This window comes from Babylonia areolata, chromosome 24 (genome assembly GCF_041734735.1).
Source record: "Babylonia areolata isolate BAREFJ2019XMU chromosome 24, ASM4173473v1, whole genome shotgun sequence".
In the NCBI taxonomy this organism is placed as follows: domain Eukaryota; kingdom Metazoa; phylum Mollusca; class Gastropoda; order Neogastropoda; family Buccinidae; genus Babylonia; species Babylonia areolata.
Window position 1 is genome coordinate 6517226 of NC_134899.1, and position 23523 is coordinate 6540748.

Sequence of the window (23523 nt, forward strand, 5' to 3'; positions counted from 1 at the left end):
GTGCAATATCATTGGGTGATACCTTCCGACCAATGAAAGTTTTCGTTCCAAAAAAAAAATCTTTCTCCGACCGCATGACAACATCCTGTTTCCTGTCTGCTCACGTTTCCTGACCGAGTGATCAAACTTGAATTGATCTGTTGTCTCAAGAAGAAAAAGAAGGTGAAATTGTGAAAACGAAAATCAAAAGTGTCTCAACCAAGGTTAGCTTAATTGCATGTTTAGAACAACATTGGTTTATATATCGAAACATCAAGAAGTTCTGGTGAAACCGTTGTGTTTGCCTGATGAAGAAGAAGTAACGGCTCCGACGGTTTGAGAACATCTCTGACATCGCTGATGCGGAGACAGCCCTCGTGATTGCAGGGCGACAAACACAAGCAGTCTTTTGAGGCTTATTCAGGGATACACAAATCATGATCAATACGTCTGAGCGGCCAGTATGGCTATCGTCGCAACGGACTTCTTGGGAGAACGCATGAAAAAAAAAAAAAAAACACCCAAAAAAACAAACAACTGGCCGCCTTGAATGCTGCTGTCGTCCCAGCACACACAACTCCTTCCTCCAGCTGAGAGCATTCTGCTGTTGTTATTACCAAAAACAAATAGTTCTTTAGCTGTTCAGTTTTGCAGAACTGAATTACAAAGCGCTTATTGTTATTGACAGTTCTTTTTCCTACTGTATTGTCTGTGTCATTATTTTTAAATGAAATAGGCTTGGATCTTCTGCTGGTCTTGCTTGCAGGTGTCAAGAACTTTCCCGGTGGTGAGGCTGGTATTTCTTTCAGTTACACGACCATCATCAACTTGCTGATGACTCTGTCATGGTTCATGTATGCTGGGTATTTTCATGTCTCCATAACCCACCGAACACTGATATGGGTTACAGGTTCTTTAACGTGCGTATTTGATCTTCTGCATGTGTATACACATGAAGGGGGTTCAAGCACCAGCAGGTCTGCATATATCTTGACGTGAGAGGTTGGAAAAATCTCCACCCTTTACCCACCAGGCGCCGTTACCGTGATTCAATCCCGGGACCCTCAGATTGAAAGTCCAACGCTTAAACCACTTGACAATTGCGCCCATATTTGGTTGTCAACAATCCAAAACATTGTAGTGAGATGGATGATTTTATGCCGATCCTCCAACTTTTCTGTCAAGTCACCAAGCAGTAAACAACACTTCCAGTGCACCCCACACTCCACGCCACCTCCCCCACCCAACCTCCACCTTTCCCACCCCGATCCCGTATCCCGTTACCGCTTGTCAGCAGTGGAATGATGCCACCTTCACCTCTACCTCTTCTTCACATCATTAAGGAACACCAACTACAAAATAGTAGTAGCGAACACCCCCACACCCCACCCCCACCCCCCAGTTTTAGGTGCCAGAATAATCATCTTATATGATTGTGGGCCCCCCAGCAACAAAGAAGAAGGAGGAGGTAATTTCTGTATTTGTACTAGCTTGTGCATCACACAGCTTGGATCTTTTGATCTATAATCCTTGGTTATGAATCTGGCAGCCTGGCATTGGACCATCTCGAGCCTTTCAGTATCCTTTTTTAGATGGGGGTCCCATACTGCTGCTCAGCTGTGTACTCCAGAGTGGAGCGGATGAATGAGACGTATGTTATGTGGCAGCCTTCTGGAGGGCAATTCCTCAGGTTTCATTTGAGAAAGCTGAGCGAGCAGTTGGCTCTTTTGCAAATGTTTGATATGTGGGCGGTCCATTTCAAGTCGTTTGAGTTCCAAAGTGGGGGTTTTGTTGTTCAAGTTTTAATTCCACTTGATTTAGTTGATAGAAGAATGGTGATTTCCTTTTGCTGGATAGGATGTATTATTTCTGTGCATTGAATCACATTCTCCAGTCTTTTCGCCCATACTTCTAGACTGTTAAGGTCTTTCTGTAGGGTGATATGGTCTTGGAAGGAGTGAATTTTCCCAGTACAGCAGGCAGTCATCCGCATAAAGGTGTACTGTTGATTTTGCGGATTGTGGCTGGTTGTTGATATATAGCACAGAAAGAATAAAGGACCCAGAACTGTATCTTGAACACCTGATGGCACATTTGTTTCCTCTGATTTCTCTTCATCAAGAAGCATCTTCATTTTCTCTCATGTCAAGAAGTTCTCAATCCGTTTATGGATGGGTCCTCTGATCCCATTGTGGTTCAGCTTGTGTAGTTACTGAAGTCCAGTATTACCACATCTGTTAGGATGTTCACTTCATGTGATTTGAAGAGGTCATGCATAGCTTTATTGTGATGTATTTAAAAGTCTTTTTCATTCCATTATTAAATATCATGACACATGAAATTTATATGTTACCACAGATGCCAGCTGTTATGATCTCGCAGTATTTTGTAACTCTTGATCGCAGTTTGATCTGTTGTTGACTACATAGCATGGTCACATTCTTTCCTGTCATAACATTGCCAGGACACTCTAGACCTCTATGATGCTCAGCTAATCGCGTGCATGATTACATTGAACAGCACTGAGTTGACCAGTCAGCTTAATCTTTTGCCCGAACAAGAGAGACTGTGGCTAAATCAAGTTGCGTCTCTGTCAGACAGCATCTGTGACCAGTGGATTAAGCTAAATTAAATTGTTCATGTATGCATTTGCTGATGTAGCTCAGAGTCCGAATGTACCTACCAAATTCAGAATGTTCCAACCAAATTTCCTGATTGTTCCTACAAACACTTGACAGGGGTTGACATCTCTGTGTTACTACTGGTAGGGGTACAGCTGTTTGAGATTTTAAAGAAGTTTTTGTGCCTGAAATTGTGAAAATAGATTGTACACAAGGCTGAGACTGTATTAGATTTTATGTATTCCAGCTGATTAAAGTTATGGATAACAATTTATCTATATATTCTAATACAGACACTCTGTACAAGAAACATATTTGATGAAAAAAAAAAGAAATAAAATAGAAATTAAAAAAATGTGTGTATACACACACACACACACACACACACACACACACACAAGGTCTCTCTCTCTCTCTCTCTACTTAAAAAAACTTTTTCAAAAAAATTTATATGTTGATTTGAATTTTAATGAATGAATATAAATAGATCCTATGCTGAATGATTTACAATGGTATGCAGATGGGCTAAGATTGCCCGTATCTTTTTACACAATTTTAGTTTTACTACTGCTACTGCTACTACTTACATGAGCTCTTGTTATAAATCAGACAGACTAACTATAATAATGATTTATTCATTTATTGAGACATCTTGCTGCAGTGCATAATTTTGAAGCTCCATTGAATTCCAATGATAATAGGACATTTGGTGCACCCATCTAATGATACAGAAGCCCTGGGCGTTTACAATGAAGACAGCATTGACATATACTAAAAAAAAACACATACACACCCACACGCTCAAACCTTCCAACTCTAAACCACACCACACAAGATGTAGACATGAGCGTGCACAAGCACATCTTAGCCGTTAAAGGCATATGAACATGTGTATGTTTAAGAATAGTAGAAATATTAGTCTAACTCTTAAGTAATAGATTTGAATGGCAGGAAATAAGTTTTCAAAGAGGTTTTGAAACAATGGCAAGAAACAGCATGATGGACAAGAATAGGGGGTGAGTTCCATGCAGAAGCCTGGAAAGAGAAAGTGCATTTTCCATATGATCTGGTTCTGTAGGAGTGATGACCGGAGCTGGCGAGATGGAGAGAGGTAATGCAGAAGCTCAGAAAAGTAAAAAGGAGACATGTCAATAATAAATTTGTAACACAGAAGAGTTATAAATCTATTCTTTTCTCAATAGGTAACCAGTGGAGGGAATGAAAGAGAAGAGTTATATGAGCAGATTGGGGAGAACGGAAGATAAGCCGTGCTGGATGGTTTTGGACTCTCTGATCCGGATTTAATTGGGGCATCCAGCGAGCAAAGAATTAAACAGTAGTCAAACCTGGATAGAACCAGGGAACAGACAAGGGTTTCTGTTGCATCCCGAGACAGAAAGTGTTGTATAGAGCTTATTCTACGTAACTCAAGGTAATAGATTTGACAGATCATTTGCAGAAAAATCTGATACAAAGTAGTCTAGCTTTTGTTAGGACCACACTTATATTCAAAATGATAGAATATTTGCAAGATTTTGCAAGTAATGTGGGGTAGGGAAACACTGGTTATAGCAATCACAAATTCAAATTATAACAGGGTCTGCATCATCTTCATGGTGACATTTTTTCTTTCAGTATAATCTTTTTTAATTTAAAAAGAAAATAATCAACACAAAAATTACATTACCACCATCAAATTTTTCACTAAGATTGTGACGACAAGGAAACAGCTGACTCAGTGACTGACACAAACGTTTATACTGGAACACATAGAAGGAATCATGAAATGGAGTCTACACATGTAAACATTATGTATAATTGTGCCATTTGCAGGGTGTCAATGGTTGTGTTAGTTATCCCTACTCTGAAAATGGCCAATGTTTTATTAACATATTTTCCTTTCAAAATTATCATCCAGATTTTAGATGACATTTGGGAACATGATTTAATCACACATGAAAACATTTTGCATGCATGTATACAAGTGTGATGAAATTCTTCGACAAGTATTATAAGTAATATTATAATGCATTAATAGGCGTGAAGTTTGATTGTTTTTCTGCTTTCAGGTGTGGAGTCTGAACACATAGGAGCTGGATTGGACTCAGTCTGGATCACCGAGAGCCCATCGTGCATCACCTAAATTCGGTGTTTGATACACTGGTAGCGTACTTTTTTTTTAAACACTTTTTTTTCTTATGTACTCCGAATGATATGAGTATTTCATCTCCAAAATTTGAGCACATTTGACTTTACCTGTAATTAACTGTATAGTGACTGCAGTATGTATGTTATTATGTTTTTTTAGGAAGAAAAAGTTAAGATACATGCACATTCACTCTGTTAAGTCTGTGGTTGTGAACTTTGCATTTGTTTGAAGTTTGAAAGTCGGTCACACCATTTTTTTTATATATTGGGAAGTGTTGACAGTTGGTATTACTTATTTGTCATTGAGATCATTCAATTGACACTATGGAATTTGTATTGAAACAAAATGTTAATAATTGTGATTATAGATACTAAGACAGTGCTTATGGCACAAACTCCCCATATAATGCACATTAAGTGCCTCACATGAAACAGTACATGTATACAAAAAAAATTACAATAGTGCATGACATACATGAAAAAAACTAACACATACAATATGTTCAAAATATGCCCTACACACATTCACGCATGCACACACTCGGAGTACACACACACACATTCAAGCGTGCATACACTTAATACCCACTACAGGCACACACGCTACAAGATAAGACAGATTACAGATTACAACTAAGTACTTTTGAAGTTTATGATAGTTAAGATACTGAAAATACAGTGAAATCACACAACAAGCACAAAAGAATCATTGTTGGTTTGATTGATGTGTAACTGGTTAAATGTGTGGATATTTCAAACTCTTGTTCATCTTCCAGTCATTTTATTTTGCTTGTGAAATTTAACCAGATAATGAAGTTAAGTTATGAACATTATAATTTGTATTTGAAGTTCAGTCAATTTGATGTGTAATGGCGCTCTGATCCCCAGTGTCAGTAACATATAGTGCTACCTTTTATCCAGCCATTTCACTGATTTAGTTTTGGAATTTAATCCTAAAGGGTACTGTTAACCCGTGATGCTGTCCGTTCTACCCAGGGCTTTGTCATTAATTGTTTGGTTATTTCTATCCACAGAATTTAGGGGATAACTTGCGAAACGCTAGCAGTACAGACAAGTCATCTCTTGGAAGTCATCGCTTTTCAGGTCGAACTCACCGGCTGACAGCAATGCCAGGCAGAAGACGCAAAGGCTCCCCCACGGATGCCGAGGTTGAGAAGAGCAAAAAGGCCAGGAGTTCGTAAGTGGACTTTACCCGTCATTTTATTTTATGTTTTTAATGTATCTACTTATTTGTTTATTTTGTCTTATTGTTGTATTTCATTTTTGTTATGTTGATGTTTTACATAAACTGAGGACAGGCTCTCAAGGCCTGATCAGTACATTGGGTTTATGTGAAGGTGAGGCATCTGCTGTCTTTTTTTTTGTCTTTTTTTTTTCAGCAGATGTGAAGCATTTAATATGGATCTGTCTGCATGCTCTGATACCATCTAGAAACTGACACTGAAACCGTCATTGTTGGATTTTTTTTCTGATGTCAGTACATGTAAATTAAGATATAATTATAATTTGATGTCTTTTTTTTTCTCTCTTTTTTTTCTGTATTTCTTTTGGGGGGCACTTATTACTTAACCAGTGAATAGCATGTGGTTATTGATGTGGCGAGATGAAAAGATGTATTTGCCAAGTGCTGGAGCAGGGGATCTGGAGGGTGGGAGGGGGATGGTAAGAGATGAAAATCTGAGTGATGTGTATACAGGTTCGTGCCCACCCACCCACTCCAACCCTCACACACCCCTACCCTTCCCCCTGGTTGTCACATTGCCATACACAAATTAAAATGGAACTAAGTTTGCAAACAGTAACAGATGGAGAGAGTGAAATCTCATTCATCACTTCAGCAGTATCTCAGAATGAAAATTCTTCTTAAACTTGAAGATAATACTGTTCTCTCTGAAGGAGAATAGACATGTTTGTGTTGTATTGTATTACTCTTTATGTCACAACAGATTTCTCTGCATGAAATTTGGGCTGCTATCCCTAGGGAGAGTGCATCACTGCACTGAGAGAGCTACCCCCTTTTTTTTGCCTTTCTGCATACATTTTTTTTGGTTTGTTTTCCTATCAAAGTGGATTTTTCTTCAGAATTTTGCCAAGGACAACCCTTTTGTTGCTGTGGGTTCTTTTATGTGCATGTTGCACTCGGGACTTCAGTATATTGTCTCATCCAAATAACTAGCGTCCAGTCCACCACTCAAGATCTAGTGGAGTGGAAGGAAATACTGGCAACTGTGGGATTTGAACCAGTGCAATCAGATTCTCTTGCTTCCTTGGCGAATGTGGTACCATCAGGCCAACATTCCACGTAGGTCATAACACAAAACAAGATCAGGAAGTGACCCATTTCAGGCACTTCTACAGGCAAAGACGATAAAATAGACTCATGAAAAAGAAGAGACACTTTTTTTTTTTTTATTTTAGTAATTTTGTTATATGTATCAGAAGTGGAAAGAATGTGTGAGTCATCCATTATCATGAATTGCCGTGTCTGCTTTGAGACTCACAAAGGAAAATGAAGAGACACAAGTTGTTGACTGCATATGTGTGAAATGTTGGTTCGTAAGTGGAAATTTATGTGTCTTATCCGTCTTAAATTGCTGTGTCTGCTTTGAGTAGGATGGAGGGAATAGCGGTTGAAAGGGGTGGGTGGCAGGGGGATTTGGGGATGGTAATTTGTGTGTGTGTGGGTACAATATTGGTTGTTAAGAAATGGGGTGTGGGGGTTATAAAATGGGACAATGAATGAGAAAATATGAGACAGGGGAAACAAGATGTAAATAAGTCAATAGGAAAAATGAATAAAGAAAATATAGAAAGAACATAGAAGAATAGATACACTAGAGAAAGAACAAATTTTGATTAGAAAATGATACCATATAATGATGAAAATAGTAATAATCACAGTGAATAAATTGATAAAGATAATTAACACCAGAAGGGAGGTGTACAGTGAGCGAGATATAGAATTGGAAGTAAATTCAGGATGAAATAAAAGTAGAAGCGGGGCATGTGATATGTTACTGGGAGCTGGTACATGTGGTTGTATATGTACATGAGTGTAAGCATGTCAGTGTGTGTTGTTTGAGCATGTGGCTATGTGTGTATGAGGCCAAATTGGTGAGACGGGCATTTGTGGCTGTGTGTGTGGTTATGTGTGTGTGGACATGGAGGGATTGGATAGGGTGGTGGTGGAGAGGGCTGTGACGCACCATGTGTATGTGTGTACACGTGCAGTTGCTTGAATTCCAGCCACTTTATGTTGATCTCACATTCATACAGTTTTTTGTATTTGTGTTGTTGTTTTTTGTTTTTGTTTTTCCCTTCAGTTCAAAGCGAGGGATTCATACGGAATTCAGCCCCAAAGTATGTTCTGCCTGGTTCAGAGAATATACAAGTAAGTTTTTATTCATGTAACAGTTTTGTTTTTAGTTACATTTGAATGTGTGGAGGTTTTGTTATGTGTATACAGTGGAACCTCCTCAGTCCGACCTTCCCGATTATGACTCCCTCTAAGACGTGACCTGCACCGTCACGACCGACACTTTATTGTATAAAATAACTCTGTATTACGACTACCTCCCTAACGCGACTTGCGACCGAAAAATATTAGTCAGATACGACTTCTTGCGTAAAATTTGCCCCAAAACAACTGAAAAGAAATTGAAAATGTGTTGTACCGATCTTAAAAAGTTGCGTTCGCATTTTTTAGACAAAAAGACCGGAAACACTGCTTCATAAAAGTCACTCAGAGTTATCGCCCTTCCAGTAGCGTTTGCACCTTCCGCCAAAGACGACACAACTGTTTCACTGCACACAATTTCATCTCAGCTTCAGCTTCCACATGCGTGTTCACTTCAAAATGTCAGCATCAAAATCTTCATGGAAAAGAAAAACCCTGACTTTGGAAGAACGTGTTAAGGTGGTTGAACGGAGTTCTCATGGGGAAAGTGCCATTTCCATTGCAAAGTCATTGGATGTTGGAAAAACACAAATTCAGTCCATTATCAGAGACAAAGAGTCAATCCTGACAAGATGGCAGAGCGGTGAGAGTGGGGACAGAATGTTATCGAAAATTCGTAAAACCACGTACACGGACATCGACGAAGCAATGGAGGGGTGGTTCTGTGAAGTCAGAAGTAAAAACATTCCAGTGACAGGAAAACTGATTCAGGAAAAGGCACTGTGTCTGGCTGTGGGTAGCAGGTGTGATGGCTTCATGGCATTGAATGGCTGGCTAGAAAAATGGTTGAAACGACGGAATATTCATCAGTCGTGTCTGCGTGGTCAGAGGGGAGACATCAGCCAACAAACTGGATGACTGGATTGGCCGTTTGCCACATCTCTGTGAGGGCTACAGCCCTGAAAACATTTGCAGTGCGGATGAGACTGGGCTTTTTTTTTACAGAACTTTGCCGTCCAAATCGATGGTGGTGAAAGGGCAAGAGGCAGATGGCATCAAGACATCCAAAGAAAGGATAAGTGTTCTACTTTGTGTCAGTGCCACAGGGGAGAAACTGAAGCCACTTGTGATTGGAAGAAGTGCCAAACCATGGTGTTTCCAAGGACTGGACATGTCATCACAAATTTAATAAAATTAAATTAAATTTTAAAAAAGCATGGATGACCTTATCATCTTCATGGAGTGGGCCAGTAAACTTAACAATCGAATGAAGATTCTGCAAAGATGTATTCTGTTGTTTGTAGACAATTGCTCTGCACATCCCCCAATCCAGCTGTCAAACATCAAATCTGTGATGCTGCCACCCAACACCACCTCCTGTCTGCAGCCCTGTGATGCTGGAATCATCCAAGCTGTGAAACTTCAGTATCGGAAATGTCTTCTTCGCCATGTCCTGTTTGAAATGGAGAGGGATGGCACTGTCACTGGTACAGAACTGGCCAAGTCAGTCAGACTGTTGGATGCTGTGTTCTGGTTGAAGAAAGCCTGGAACTTTTTGAAGCCCAGCAGAGTGACGAGCTGTCTTAAGAAGTGTGGATTCTGTCCAGATCCTCAACAAGGTATGTGCATATGTGTGTTTGTGTGTGTGTGTGTGTGTGTGTGTGTGTGTGTGTGTAAGACTAAGAGAGATAAACTTAGATTTTGTGTTCTGTGTGTGCATTGTGGGTATGTGTGTGTTAACTCTTTATTTCATATACATTTTCTAACTCGCTTCCATTCTATTAAAATTCTTTATGCATTCAAATCAATTCTGGACAGTACAAACACAATGGACAGAAGTGAGTTTTCTGTGTGTGTGTGTGTGTGTGTGTGCTTTCGCATACATTTTGATTTGTAATTTGTAGAAGTGACATTTTCTCTGTGTATGTGTGTCTGTCTGTACTCTGTGTGTGTGTGTGTGTTTAATTATTTGTTTGTATGTGTCTGTACAGCTGTGGAGGAAGACCTGCAGATCTTCCCTGACACCTGCTACACAGCACAACCCACAGCTTCAGGCAGTGCAGCTGAAGATGTCAGTGAAGATGCTGAGGAAGAGGATCCTGAGGCTGAAGAAGCACCAGTGATTGACTTCTCTACAGCAGCACAATATGCGCATGAACTGGCTCGCTTTGGACTGGCTCATGGCATCAAAGTTCTTGAGAACATGAGTGATGTGAAAGCTGAAATTGAGAAAATGCACATCATCAAAAACATTGTGTCAAAAAAAACGGCAACAACCTCACAGTTTTTCTTGTTTTTTTTTTTTTTTTACAAAACAATGATACATACATAGAAGAGATTTTTATGACTGTGTGTGTATATGTAATGTTTAGTGTTTTAATTAACTCTTTATTTCATAGTTACAGTTTTTCTTTCATTCATATATGTGCGTGTCTATGTGTGTGAGTGGGCATCATTGTGAAATGTGCCCATTAAGACCCCTCTCAATTAAGACCTAAATTGGGCTGATTTTTCAAAGTCATAATAGGGAGGTTCCATTGTATTGGCATGCTTGTGTATATTGTTTTAGTGTCATGGGTGTGTTTGTTTGCATGTGTATGTTTTTAATGGTGTGTATGTATATGTGTGCGGTTGGCATTACTTGGTTTGTTTGGGTTTTTTTAGGAGTGCACATTTTTTTTTTTTTTTTTTTTTTTAAAAGAATACACTAAACACAAATATAAGGTCAACAAGTCTGGCTGTGTTTCACTTTAATATATCCCACTTACCACATTCCATTGTTAATGAAACAGTGGAAGTGAAATTTAAGCAGCCACCAGCCAAGAAGGGTGTCAGTATCTTGTTGTATGTCTTGGTGCTGGTTTTCTTTTCTTTCTTTTTTTTTCTTTCTCTTTCCTTCCTCTCTCTTGTGTGTGTGTGTGTGTGTGAATAAAGTAAGTCTGTTTGATCACACTGTCTCAGTTATCTGTGAATATCTTATTTTGCACCAATGGTTTTCAGAACCAGATGAAGAGAATATTGGACCAGAAGGCATGGAAAAATTCTGCGAAGACATTGGGGTTGAACCAGAAAATGTAAGTTTTGTTTGATATCATATGATACATTGTGGTATTTTGTTATCTGAATAAGGCTTGGTGACTGGGGTGCATATATATATATATATATATATATACGTGTGTGTGTGTGTGTGTCAGAGAGCAGGAGTATGTGTATGTTATGCATGTGTCAGAGAGAGTAAGAATATATGTGTTGGAAATGTATTGTGTATGTGAGAAAGAGCAAGAGTAAGTATTTTGTATGTGTCGTATATATGTATATATTTATTATTGATAGAGATAAAGAGAGAGTGAGCATGCCAGGGTGCACGTACTAAAGAAATTACATGTATTTGATTGTGCCTGCTGGTATACCGCCTGCACATGATGAATATATATATATATATAGATATAGATATATTTGTGTGTCTACAATCAGTGTCAGACCCACTGTGTTTCGATGTTTCCATTGTCAAACACTCCACAATCCACTGCCACTAGCTGTCTGTCTGGGGACATTACACTTGGAACAATCTTCGCTTTTTTCAAATCCCTGCACTCAGCTTTTTGAAGGCTGGCCTTAAAACCTACCTCTTTCCAAAATAGCCCCTATCCCCCCACCCCCTCCCCCTCTTTCAAGGCTGGCCTTAGAACCTACCTCTTTAAAAAATAGCCCCAACACCCCCACCCCCAAATTATTGGACATAATTTCTTTCATGTTTTGTTTGTTGATGTGACCAGGTGGTGATATGGTTGGACATAATTTCTTTCATGTTTTGTTCGTTTATCTGACCAGGTGGTGATATGGTTGGACATAATTTCTTTTATGTTTGTTGATGTGGCCAGGTGGTGATATGGTTGGACATAATTTCTTTTATGTTTTGTTTGTTGATGTGACCAGGTGGTGATATGGTTGGACATAATTTCTTTTATGTTTGTTGATGTGGCCAGGTGGTGATATGTTTGGACATAATTTCTTTCATGTTTTGTTTGTTGATGTTACCAGGTGGTGATATGGTTGGACATAATTTCTTTTATGTTTTGTTTGTTGATGTGACCAGGTGGTGATATGTTTGGACATAATTTCTTTTACGTTTTGTTTGTTGATGTGACCAGGTGGTGATATGGTTGGACATAATTTCTTTTATGTTTTGTTTGTTGATGTGGCCAGGTGGTGATATGGTTGGACATAATTTCTTTTATGTTTTGTTTGTTGATGTGGCCAGGTGGTGATATGGTTGGACATAATTTCTTTTATGTTTTGTTTGTTGATGTGACCAGGTGGTGATATGGTTGGACATAATTTCTTTTATGTTTTGTTTGTTGATGTGACCAGGTGGTGATATGTTTGGACATAATTTCTTTCATGTTTTGTTTGTTGATGTGACCAGGTGGTGATATGTTTGGACATAATTTCTTTTACGTTTTGTTTGTTGATGTGGCCAGGTGGTGATATGGTTGGACAGTTTCTTTCATGTTTTGTTTGTTGATGTGACCAGGTGGTGATATGGTTGGACATAATTTCTTTCATGTTTTGTTTGTTGATGTGGCCAGGTGGTGATATGGTTGGACATAATTTCTTTCATGTTTTGTTTGTTGATGTGACCAGGTGGTGATATGGTTGGACATAATTTCTTTTATGTTTTGTTTGTTGATGTGACCAGGTGGTGATATGGTTGGACATAATTTCTTTCATGTTTTGTTTGTTGATGTGACCAGGTGGTGATGCTGGCTCTGGCCTGGAAACTCGAGGCAGAGAGCATGGGCTTTTTTAAACTGAGTGAATGGATGAAAGGCATGACGTCGTTACAGTGAGTTTGTTTCTCCCTGTTTTCCACTGTTACAAGAATCCATATTGTATTGTGTCGTATTGTATTGTATCACTCTTTTTGTCACAACACACTTCTCTGTGTGAAATTATGGCTTCTTTCCCCAGGGAGAGTGTGTCAGTGCCTACACTGAGAATGCTACCCAAGATTTGGTACTTTTTATCTGCCTGGAATTTTATTTGTTTTCCAATTAAAGTGGATTTTTCAACAGAATTTTGCCAGGAACAACCCTTTTGTTGCTGTGGGTTCTTTAGCGTGCACTAAATGCATGCTGCTCATGGGACCTTGGTTTGTCCTCCCATCTGATTGTCAAGAAGCGTCCAGACTACCACTCAGGGCCTAGTTGAGGGAGAGAAGATAATGGCGACTGGGAATCAAACCAGTGCGCTCAGATTCTTACGCTTCCAAGGTGGACTCATTACCACAAGGCCAGCGCTCCACTTGTCTCTGGTTCTGTTGACCTTGTTTATTTTTACCCTCTGTATTTGCCTTATACATATCTTTCCTACCACTATGTTTTGGTACATTTTGCCCTTTGATTTTATTTCAATTTCATGTAAATGTGCTAGGATAGGCTTTTGAGGCCAGGTCAGCGTTTTGAGTTTATATGGAAGTCAGGCATCTCATGCCTTTTTTGTGTGTGTTTGTTCGTTTTGGTTTTTTTGTTTGTTTGTTTCTTACAGCAGATATGGTTTAGTTTATGTGGATTGTTCCACACACTCTGACATCTGTTTGAAACAGAAACTGTCCAGTACAGTATTTTAAAATGATGTTGAGATGTTTCTTCAGTTAACAAAAGCCTATAAAGTGGTTGACTGCTTAACAGCTTGACAATGGCCATACTATTACCAGTAACTTTATAGACATACATGTTAAAGTAAGTCTGTTTCTCATTTAAGGCTACTCTTTTTTTTTTTTAACCTGTTGACTTTTTTTTTAACCTGTTTAGCTAAATTCATTTTCCCCTGGAAATACGTTTTCTTTCAACACCAAATTTCGCTTAACAGTGGACTAGAAATTAGTTCTTTCATACATTCCAGTTATGAGGTTGTAAGTCCTCTAGATTAGTTAGTATTTCTGGATCATTAACAGTTCATTTTGGTAGCTTCCAGGTCTGTTAGATGCTCTTTGGGTCATTTCTAGTTTGTCATATTAGTGAAAATCATGTAATGATGCAGTTTGGAAACAGCATGACATTTGTTGTCTGCAGCAAGTTCACTTCAGTTCATTTCAGTTACTCACGGAGGCGTCACTGCGTTCTGACAAATCCATATACGCTACACCACATCTGCAAAGCAGATGCCTGACCAGCAGTGTAAAATGTGCCTGCAGTAAAAGGACAAGAAATTTCTGGATAGATCTCACAAAATGTTTTTACAAATATGTTAAATACACACAGAATGACATCAACTGCACAGTCGATGTATTCATTGCTTACATTACAAATAGGTAAACATGCAGAGAATGACATCAACTACAAAATCAATGTATTCATTGCTTACATTACAAATATGTTAGATACACACAGAATGACATCAACTACACAATTGATATAGTCATTGCTTACATTACAAATAAATTGAATACACACAGAATAACATCAGCTACACAATTGATGTATTCATTGTTTACATTACAAATATGTTGAATACACACCGAATGACAACTACACAATCAATGTATTCATTGCTCAGATTACAAATATGTCAAATGCACACAGAAATGAGAATGACATCAACTACACAGTTGTGTTCATTGCTCACACTACAAATTTGTGAAATAGAGTACTGAATTGAATTGAATGTACTTGCTGAACATCCACGTTAGCAACATGATTTACTACCATAACTCTGCTGAATATCTATCAATGCTGTTGTCAGTTTTTAATGGTTCACACCAATCTTTTTCCAGATGCGACTCGGTACCCAAACTCCGAGCAAAACTAGACTACCTCCGCTCTTTGCTCAACGACCCAGTTTCTTTTAAGTCCATTTTCAGGTTCGCTTTTGAGTTTGCAAAGGTGAGTGAAACTGTACAAGATCAGTAACAGCAGGTAGATTTTTTGTTTTTAGACTATTCATATTGATTTTAAGGAAAAAAACAAGACTGCATGTGCAGATGTATACAGTGGAACACATTGCACACAGAATGACATCAACTACACAATGTATTCACACACATGCATTCACACACACCTATACATATTTTACGAAAGCAGCTGTTCAAATTCTACAAAAAATGAAAGGAATCACAATAATAAAACACCTACATTTTCTGATTCCACCATCTGCACCAGTTATGTTTAACAAAACAATCACTTGCAAAGCCTCTTGGCGAAAATTAGTGCTAGATATTTTTGTTTTAGTTTAAGGAGTTTTGTTGTTTTGTTTGTGTGTATGTGTGAAAGAAGAGGTTAGTTTAGTTGTGCAGAAATGACCTATGCTTATTCTAATATTTTGCTGTTGCATAACCTTGATGAATGCTGTGTTGTTTGTTAATTACAAGATTTGCACTCTTGTCATAAATGCATAACGAATCTGCCTCTTCCTGTCTCTGTGACTGCCTTCACCTCGATACCCCATCTCGCTCTCTGCTATCAGCTACAGATCCACGTTTCTGCATTCTCGTATGAAAACAATTCACAATTACCGCTGGAGAGTTATTTGGCAATCTTGCGCATGTGTACATGTAACTTTCATCGAAATCACGAGCAATGCCAAAGGCAATCGACATGGACAAAAGCAGCAAACATGTGCTGTCCTTTTCTTCAGTTGATAGCCTTCATTCTACAACCAAATACTGTACTAATGAAGTGCCATTGTATGCACAATAAGAAAAACAAACTTTGAAGCAAAAAGTGGGGGGGGGAAAAAAAGAAGCCTGCTGTTTTGCACATTCTTCTTCTCTCGATCACCGTTGTTGCTTGCAATTTTGGAGAGCCAATTAATTTTGAGAGCACAGATCTTGTGATGTACTATTATAAGTCATGTAAGTATGGAACTCTTGAGCAGTGTCTATTGAGTGCTGCTTTTTCTCTGTCTTTTGACCCTGCACTGGGAATGATCTCCCTCTGTTGTGTTGTCAAATCTCTGCACATTGCTCTTTTCAAGTCTGATCTTCAAAATGACCTCTCTCCAAAATGGCTCTTTACCCTCCCTTTTTCTTGTTTGTAGTTTCTCTAACCGTCTCTCTACATGTGTATAAGTTTGGTCAGCCATCTCTTTGTTTTCAGAGTTGTGCATGCATGTGAAAGTTGGGTGTGACAATGCTTCGGTTAGTTTCTGCACAAGATCTAGAGTCCTATGGATGCATTTAATCCACTTCCACAGCCTCTTTCAAGTCTTCTTTGAAGCTCCGTCTGGTTCAAGCAGTACTGATAATGTGATATCAGTCTGCCACTGTTCAAAACTATGTTGTATTCATGCTTTGAGTGTGTGTGTGTGTGCACGTGAGTGTGTGTGTGAGCGCAAGTGAGTTGGATGTCTGATAGAAGTTTGTGTAAACTGATTTATTATATTATTAGATTTTTGTCATTTATAGTAAATGCAAAGCGCTTTGAGTTCAGTTTGAGAAAAAGTGCTGTTGAAGCGTTTATCTGTCGTGATGATGAGGGTTGGTGTGTTGTGGTCAAGGGGACACTGTTGTGATGATGAGGGTTGGTGTGTTGTGGTCAGGAGGACACTGTTGTGATGATGATGGTTGGTGTGTTGTGGTCAGGACACTGTTGTGATGATGATGGTTGGTGTGTTGTGGTCAGGACACTGTCGTGATGATGAGGGTTGGTTTGTTGTGGTCAGGAGGACACTGTTGTGATGATGATGGTTGGTGTGTTGTGGTCAGGACACTGTTGTGATGATGATGGTTGGTGTGTTGTGGTCAGGACACTGTCGTGATGATGAGGGTTGGTGTGTTGTGGTCAGGACACTGTCGTGATGATGAGGGTTGGTGTGTTGTGGTCAGGAGGACACTAATGTGATGATGAGGGTTGGTGTGTTGTGGTCAGGACACTGTTGTCATGATGAGGGTTGGTGTGTTGTGGTAAAGGGGACACTGTTGTGATGATGAGGGTTGGTGTGTTGTGGTCAAGGGGACACTGTTGTGATGATGAGGGTTGGTGTGTTGTGGTCAGGACACTGTTGTCATGATGAGGGTTGGTGTGTTGTGGTCAGGAGGACACTGTTGTGATGATGATGGTTGGTGTGTTGTGGTCAGGACACTGTTGTGATGATGATGGTTGGTGTGTTGTGGTCAGGAGGACACTGTTGTGATGATGATGGTTGGTGTGTTGTGGTCAGGACACTGTCGTGATGATGAGGGTTGGTGTGTTGTGGTCAGGAGGACACTGTTGTGATGATGAGGGTTGGTGTGTTGTGGTCAGGAGGACACTGTTGTGATGATGAGGGTTGGTGTGTTGTGGTCAGGAGGACACTGTTGTGATGATGAGGGTTGGTGTGTTGTGGTCAAGGGGACACTGTTGTCATGATGAGGGTTGGTGTGTTGTGGTCAGGACACTGTTGTGATGATGAGGGTTGGTGTGTTGTGGTCAGGAGGACACTGTTGTGATGATGAGGGTTGGTGTGTTGTGGTCAGGACACTGTTGTGATGATGAGGGTTGGTGTGTTGTGGTCAGGACACTGTTGTGATGATGAGGGTTGGTGTGTTGTGGTCAGGAGGACACTGTTGTGATGATGAGGGTTGGTGTGTTGTGGTCAGGAGGACACTGTTGTGATGATGAAGGTTGGTGTGTTGTGGTCAGGAGGACAACCAAAGGAACCTGGACAAGGACACGGCCAAACAGATGTTGACGCTGCTGCTGGGTGGCGTGTGGCCACTGCAAGCCAGTTTTAACCAGTTCCTCGAACAGAGTGTATGTAGGACCAGGGATACATTTTGTGTGTGTTAGTGTGTGTGTGTGTGTGTCTTTTCAGTGTATTTGTGAAATAGAATGGATCGTCTTGTTTCTTTCTTTTTTTTCTCTCTCTTTCTTTGTGTGTGTGTGTGTGTGTGTGTTTGTTTGTTTTCTGTGTATTTGTGAAATGGAATGGATTGTGTGTGTGTGGTATTTTTGGGGAGGTGGGGTGGGGGGAGGGGGGTGTATTTTCTATGCATTTGTGAGATGGAATGCATTTTTTGATTTTGAGTTGTGAAGTGCCCTAGTTTGCCTGCCATGAGGAAACAGGCAGGCATTAAAAGGCCTTGTAATCATATTTTAAAGAGACATTCTGCATGTCTGTGCTCAAGATAATTTTACGCAGTCCACATTTCACTGGTTTCAAATCATGATGAAACTGAGCCCGCCAAGCACAGTGAGTCTGAATGACACCTAGTTCACATGCAATACCTTTCCATTTCTCTTTCAATTGTTTAAAGTTTTGTGAAACTGAATTTTTGGCTCCCCCCCCCCCCCCACCCACCCACCCACACACCCTTTTTAATTTTTTTTTTTTCTAAAATATAAATTCTCCCTTGTGTAAGTATAAGACAATTGGAAAATTGGAAATTTTGATCTCATCCGACACTTTGGGCTTGGGGGCTCTTACACAGGACAAATAACTGTAGAGATTAACTATGTACAAACCACATTCATCTAAAAAGCTGCCAAGCTCAGTAACAGATGGTAAAGGCAGATATGATTGTCAAAAGTTGTAAATGAAAATGGAACATGTTTTTAATTTCACTGTCCCAGAAATTTGGAACTGTCTGCCATCCAGTCAGCAACACTCAGTTAACTGAAAACTCAAGACATTGCCAAGCATTCCCTTTCCTATGTTATAGATTCTGTCAGTCTGTGTGTGTGTGTGTTTGTGGATGACTGACTATGGTGTGTTGTGTTCGTGCATGAATTGTGTCAGTGAAGTGTGTACAGTGCGTTGAGTTTCAATACGCAAGGCTATAAATGTTTTTTTTAAAACAATCTATTATCATTGTTGAATGAAGCAGATTGTGGACATCTACTGATATAGAGAGGTTGTTGTTTTTGTTTGTTTGTTTGTTTTGTTTTTGTTTCATCGTGATATGATTACATTTCCGAAACAAAAGTGAAAGCAGAGGGAAAAAACAACTGAAGAAAAAACCCCAAAGAGAAACAAAACCACATTCCATCTTGAATTAATAACCAGCACTTATTTTTCACCACATCAATCACACCCACACACACATGCACCACTCTTCATGCCCATCCCCCCACACCTCCCCCCCCCCCACCACCATCATCACACATGTATAGATGCCTATGTGTAATACATAGTGTATGGATGTATATGTGTATGAAGGGCCCGGGCAGAATCTAGAGTTCACCGGTGATCAGGGTTCAAGGGCCCGTTTTGGCATGATGGTGTGTACGTGCCCTTGGGAAAGGCACTTTACTCTGGTTTTCCTCACTCCACTCAGTTGTGAATGGGTACCTGACTTTTGTTGGGAAAGTTAATGCTATGGATTGAGCCGCGCCTTCCTGTGGTGAGTCCTAGACCCAGCAGATATGGATTTACTGCCCTGATGGACCTAAAAGGCTGTGGGACCTTGTGTGTATGGCTTGCTGTGCTGTGAACAGATGCAGTATGTATCTGTGTATGTTTTGCTGAGTTGTGAACAGATGCAGTATGTATCTAATATCTATGTATGTTTTGCTGTGTTGTGAACAGATGCAGTATGTATGTATGTATGTTTTGCTGTGTTGTGAACAGATGTGGTATGTATATATGTATGTTTTGCTGTGTTAAGGACAGATGCAGTATGTATGTATGTATGTTTTGCTGTGTAGTGAACAGACGCAGTATGTATGTCTGAATGTTTTTCTGTGCTGTGAACAGACGCGGTATGTATGATTGTTTTGCTGTGTTGTGAACAGACGCAGTTTGTATGTATGTTCTGCTATTTTGTGAACAGATGTGGTATGTATGAATGTTTTGCTGTGTTATGAACAGATGTTGTATGTATGATTGAATGTTTTACTGTGTTGTGAACAGACACGGTATGTATGATTGAATCTTTTGCTGTGTTGTGAACAGATGCAGGATGCTTGTATGAATGTTTTTCTGTGTTGTGAACAGACATAGTGTGTATGAATGTTTTTCTGTGTTGTGAACAGACACAGTATGTATGAATGTTTTTCTGTGTTGTGAACAGACACGGCATGTATGATTGTTTTGCTGTGCTGTGAACAGACATGGTATGTATGAATGTTTTTCTGTGTTGTGAACAGACATGGTATGTATAAATGTTTTTCTGTGTTGTGAACAGACACGGTACGTATGATTGTTTTGCTGTGCTGTGAACAGATGCGGTATCAGGTGATGAACAAAGACCAGTGGTGCAATGTCCTGGAGTTCAGCCGGTCCATCAATTACGACCTCAGCAACTACGACGAGGATGGTGCTTGTAAGTGGCTCCGGCCTTCACTTGGCTGTATGACTGAAGGGAAAATGAGGAAGAAAGAGAACTGTGTGTGAGTGTGTGTTTGTGTGTGTGTGTGTTTGATTGTGTGTGGGCAGTTCTTTTTTTTTTTTTGTTTGTTTGGATTTGGGGGTTTCTTTTATGGTTTTTTTGCTGTTGTTTATTCATATTGCTTTTTTCACAGGACAATAATAGCAATACCTTCAGTGAAATATGGGAGCAGAAAACTGAAAGAAAGGAAGATATTTCATACAATTGCATTGTGTACACAGTTCTGTGTCCATAACATAATTTTCATACTAAATGCCATACTCTGTTTGGGGGGTGTACTTGCTGGGTATGTTCATGCTTCCAAAACCCACCAAAGGCTGGCATGGATTACAGGATCTTTAATGCGTGTATTTGATCTTGTGCGTGCACATACCCATGAGGGGGGGGGGGGGGTCTGGCTCAAGAAAGTCTGCACATGTTGATGTGAGAAACAGGAAAAATTCCCATCCTGTTGTTCCAAAACCAGGGATCAAACTTGAGAGACTCAGGATGAAAACCCACTGCACTAACCATTCAGCCACTGCACCAGTTGGGTTGGGGAGTTGGGGGGAGGCATTTGAATGTACACTTGTACATTTACCATGTGATGACTGCTGTTAGGAAAGTGTGGAAGGTGATGGTGGTGTGTGTGTGTGTTGGGGTAGGGATTTTACATGTGACCACTGCTGTTAGGAAAGTGTGAAAGGTGATGGTGGTGGTGTGTGTGTTGGGGCAGGGATTTTACATGTGACCACTGCTGTTAGGAAAGTGTGTAAGGTGATGGTGGTGTGTGTTGGGGCAGGGATTTTACATGTGACCACTGCTGTTAGGAAAGTGTGAAAGGTGATGGTGGTGTGTGTTGGGGCAGGCATTTTACATGTGACCACTGCTGTTAGGAAAGTGTGTAAGGTGATGGCGGTGGTGTGTGTGTTGGGGCAGGGATTTTACATGTGACCACTGCTGTTAGGAAAGTGTGTAAGGTGATGGTGGTGGTGTGTGTGTTGGGGCAGGGATTTTACATGTGACCACTGCTGTTAGGAAAGTGTGAAAGTTGATGTTGGCGTGTGTTGGGGCAGGGATTTTACATGTGACCACTGCTGGGGGAATTTACATGTGACCACTGCTGTTAGGAAAGTGTGAAAGGTGATGGTGGTGTGTGTTGGGGCAGGGATTTTACATGTGACCACTGCTGTTAGGAAAGTGTGAAAGGTGATGGTGGTGTGTGTTTGTTGGGACAGGGCCGGTGATGATGGACGAGTTTGTGGAGTGGTACAAGGAGAAGCATGCCCCCAGCCATGGGGCCACCAAGAGTTGAGGCTGTGCACAGAACAACTCAACAGCTGCACATCGCAGGCACACAAGGTTGTGTTCCACCCGTGGTTTTTTATTTCTGGGAGCATAGCGGACATTTGCCTCATAACGCATGGCCTGACAGGACTCGAGAGTGAGTGTGTGAGTGAGAGAGAGAGTGGTGTTTAGCGTTTAGTTCACCACTGCTGCAAGACATGTTTGTGTGAGCTGGTCAAGACTGGATTGGAGAGTTGGTTATTGTTTTTTTTGTTTTGTTTTTTTTCTTCATTTTTTTTTCAGTCTGGGTGCAGTTGAATGAAGTGTTGTTGGAAACAATAAAACATGTACACACCCCCATTACCTGGCTTGACTCTGGACTTGTAACATTGCTGTCAGTGTTTTAAGTGTGTGTTCTAGATATGATCAGAACGTAACAGAAATTTAGAAGGGAAAAAATGGTTTTAAGTCTTGAGTGTGTCACTTAATCAGCCTGAGAATTTTTTTTAATTTAAATATGCAAATAAAAGTATTGAAAATACCTTTAAAAGCTATGGAAATAAAATAACTTTCTCATTGGTTTTACGTCTGAATTTTGAGATTGAAATAAGCAAATAAGGATAATTAAATATATCTTTAGAATGTGTGGAGAAAAAACAATGTGTCACAAGCACACAGAATAATAAAGATGATGATAAACATATCTTTTAGTATCTGTGGGGAGAAGAAAAGAACCTTCTCCTTGGTTTTAGATCTGAATGTAATCACTTTATGATGTGTTTTTTTTGGGGTTTTTTTAAAGACCGAAATAAGAATATTGAAATATCTTTAGAATCTGTGTAGGGGAGGGGGTGGGAGGGAGAAGAAACTTCTGCATACAATGTACTTTGAACAAACTCTTTTTTCTTTTCTTCCTATTTAGATGAATGGCACATGTCCTGTTAATTATCCATTTCTTTTAAATTTCAGAAGTGAAGGTGTGTTTTTGTGTGTGTGTTTGTGTGTGTGTGTTGTTGTTGTTGTTGTTGTTGTTTTCACCCTTATAGCTCTCAGTCTGGACAAATTCATTCAGTACACTTCTTGTTTTTCCCCTTTTAGTAACTCTTGGTCTCTCTGGACAAATCCATACATTATACCCTTTTTTTTCTGTATGTTAGATATGCAGTGTATGGAGTTGACATGCCCTTGATCATTTATTGGTTTTCTATTTCAGACGAGTACGTTTTGTTTTTTGTTTTTCCCCCTGGTGGTTCTCTCTGTCTTTGTGGACTAGTGTATACATTATACATCCATTCTTTTTGTGTATGTATGTTAGATACGTGGTGTATGGAGCTGACATGTCAACAACAGTCAAACGAGCCTCAGTGTTTATGATTGTGTTGGTGCTGAAGGATGAGTAAATCTTCCAAAAGTCCTAGCTTCCTGTGAGCACCAAAGGAACTGGGTCATTGCTTATCCTGGCCTTGTTTCATGCGGGTTGTTTTTTTTTTTTTTTTCTCACTGTGAATTGTGCTGTTTGTGCTTGGATGGACATTCATGGAAAGTAAGACCAGGTGTGTGGGTGTTTCTGTGCCAGTAGAACTGAACCAGGTGATTCCTGCTGGTCTGTTTTGTTGTGGTTTTTTTTTTTTTTTTTTTTTTTTGTGTGTTCAATTAACATACCATACTCAGTGATGTACAGCTTGGATGTTGAAACCTCTCATGTGAGTGGATTTCACACAACACATTTTCAATAACTCCATGTGAATAACTGCATTACTTACATGAAGGAATATTCTTGCCAT

General features: G+C 39.8%; 1 protein-coding gene across 2 annotated transcripts; it reads left to right on the forward strand.

The window, feature by feature from the left end:
• Positions 1 to 78: 78 nt before the first annotated feature.
• Positions 79 to 22540, forward strand: LOC143298805 (DCN1-like protein 4). Of its 2 annotated transcripts, none has more exons than XM_076611778.1 (10): positions 79 to 162; positions 4670 to 4763; positions 5783 to 5946; positions 8093 to 8160; positions 11167 to 11240; positions 12921 to 13012; positions 14942 to 15050; positions 17787 to 17897; positions 20308 to 20407; positions 21691 to 22540. In XM_076611778.1, the coding sequence occupies exons 3-10, from the start codon at positions 5876 to 5878 to the stop codon at positions 21765 to 21767; spliced, it is 702 nt and encodes a 233-aa protein (XP_076467893.1). In that variant the 5' UTR covers positions 79 to 162; positions 4670 to 4763; positions 5783 to 5875; the 3' UTR covers positions 21768 to 22540. The 2 variants fall into 2 exon arrangements, with proteins under 2 accessions (XP_076467893.1, XP_076467894.1); XM_076611779.1 differs by having other exon boundaries at positions 89 to 203.
• Positions 22541 to 23523: the final 983 nt, after the last annotated feature.

Bases quoted from the DNA above. Each gene is read 5' to 3' on its own strand.
- LOC143298805 (XM_076611778.1), top strand. From the start codon at position 5,876: ATGCCAGGCAGAAGACGCAAAGGCTCCCCCACGGATGCCGAGGTTGAG. The intron at 8,161-11,166 runs GTAAGTTTTTAT...AATGGTTTTCAG, and splicing joins CTGGTTCAGAGAATATACAA to AACCAGATGAAGAGAATATT. The intron at 17,898-20,307 runs GTATGTAGGACC...TGCTGTGAACAG, and splicing joins ACCAGTTCCTCGAACAGAGT to ATGCGGTATCAGGTGATGAA.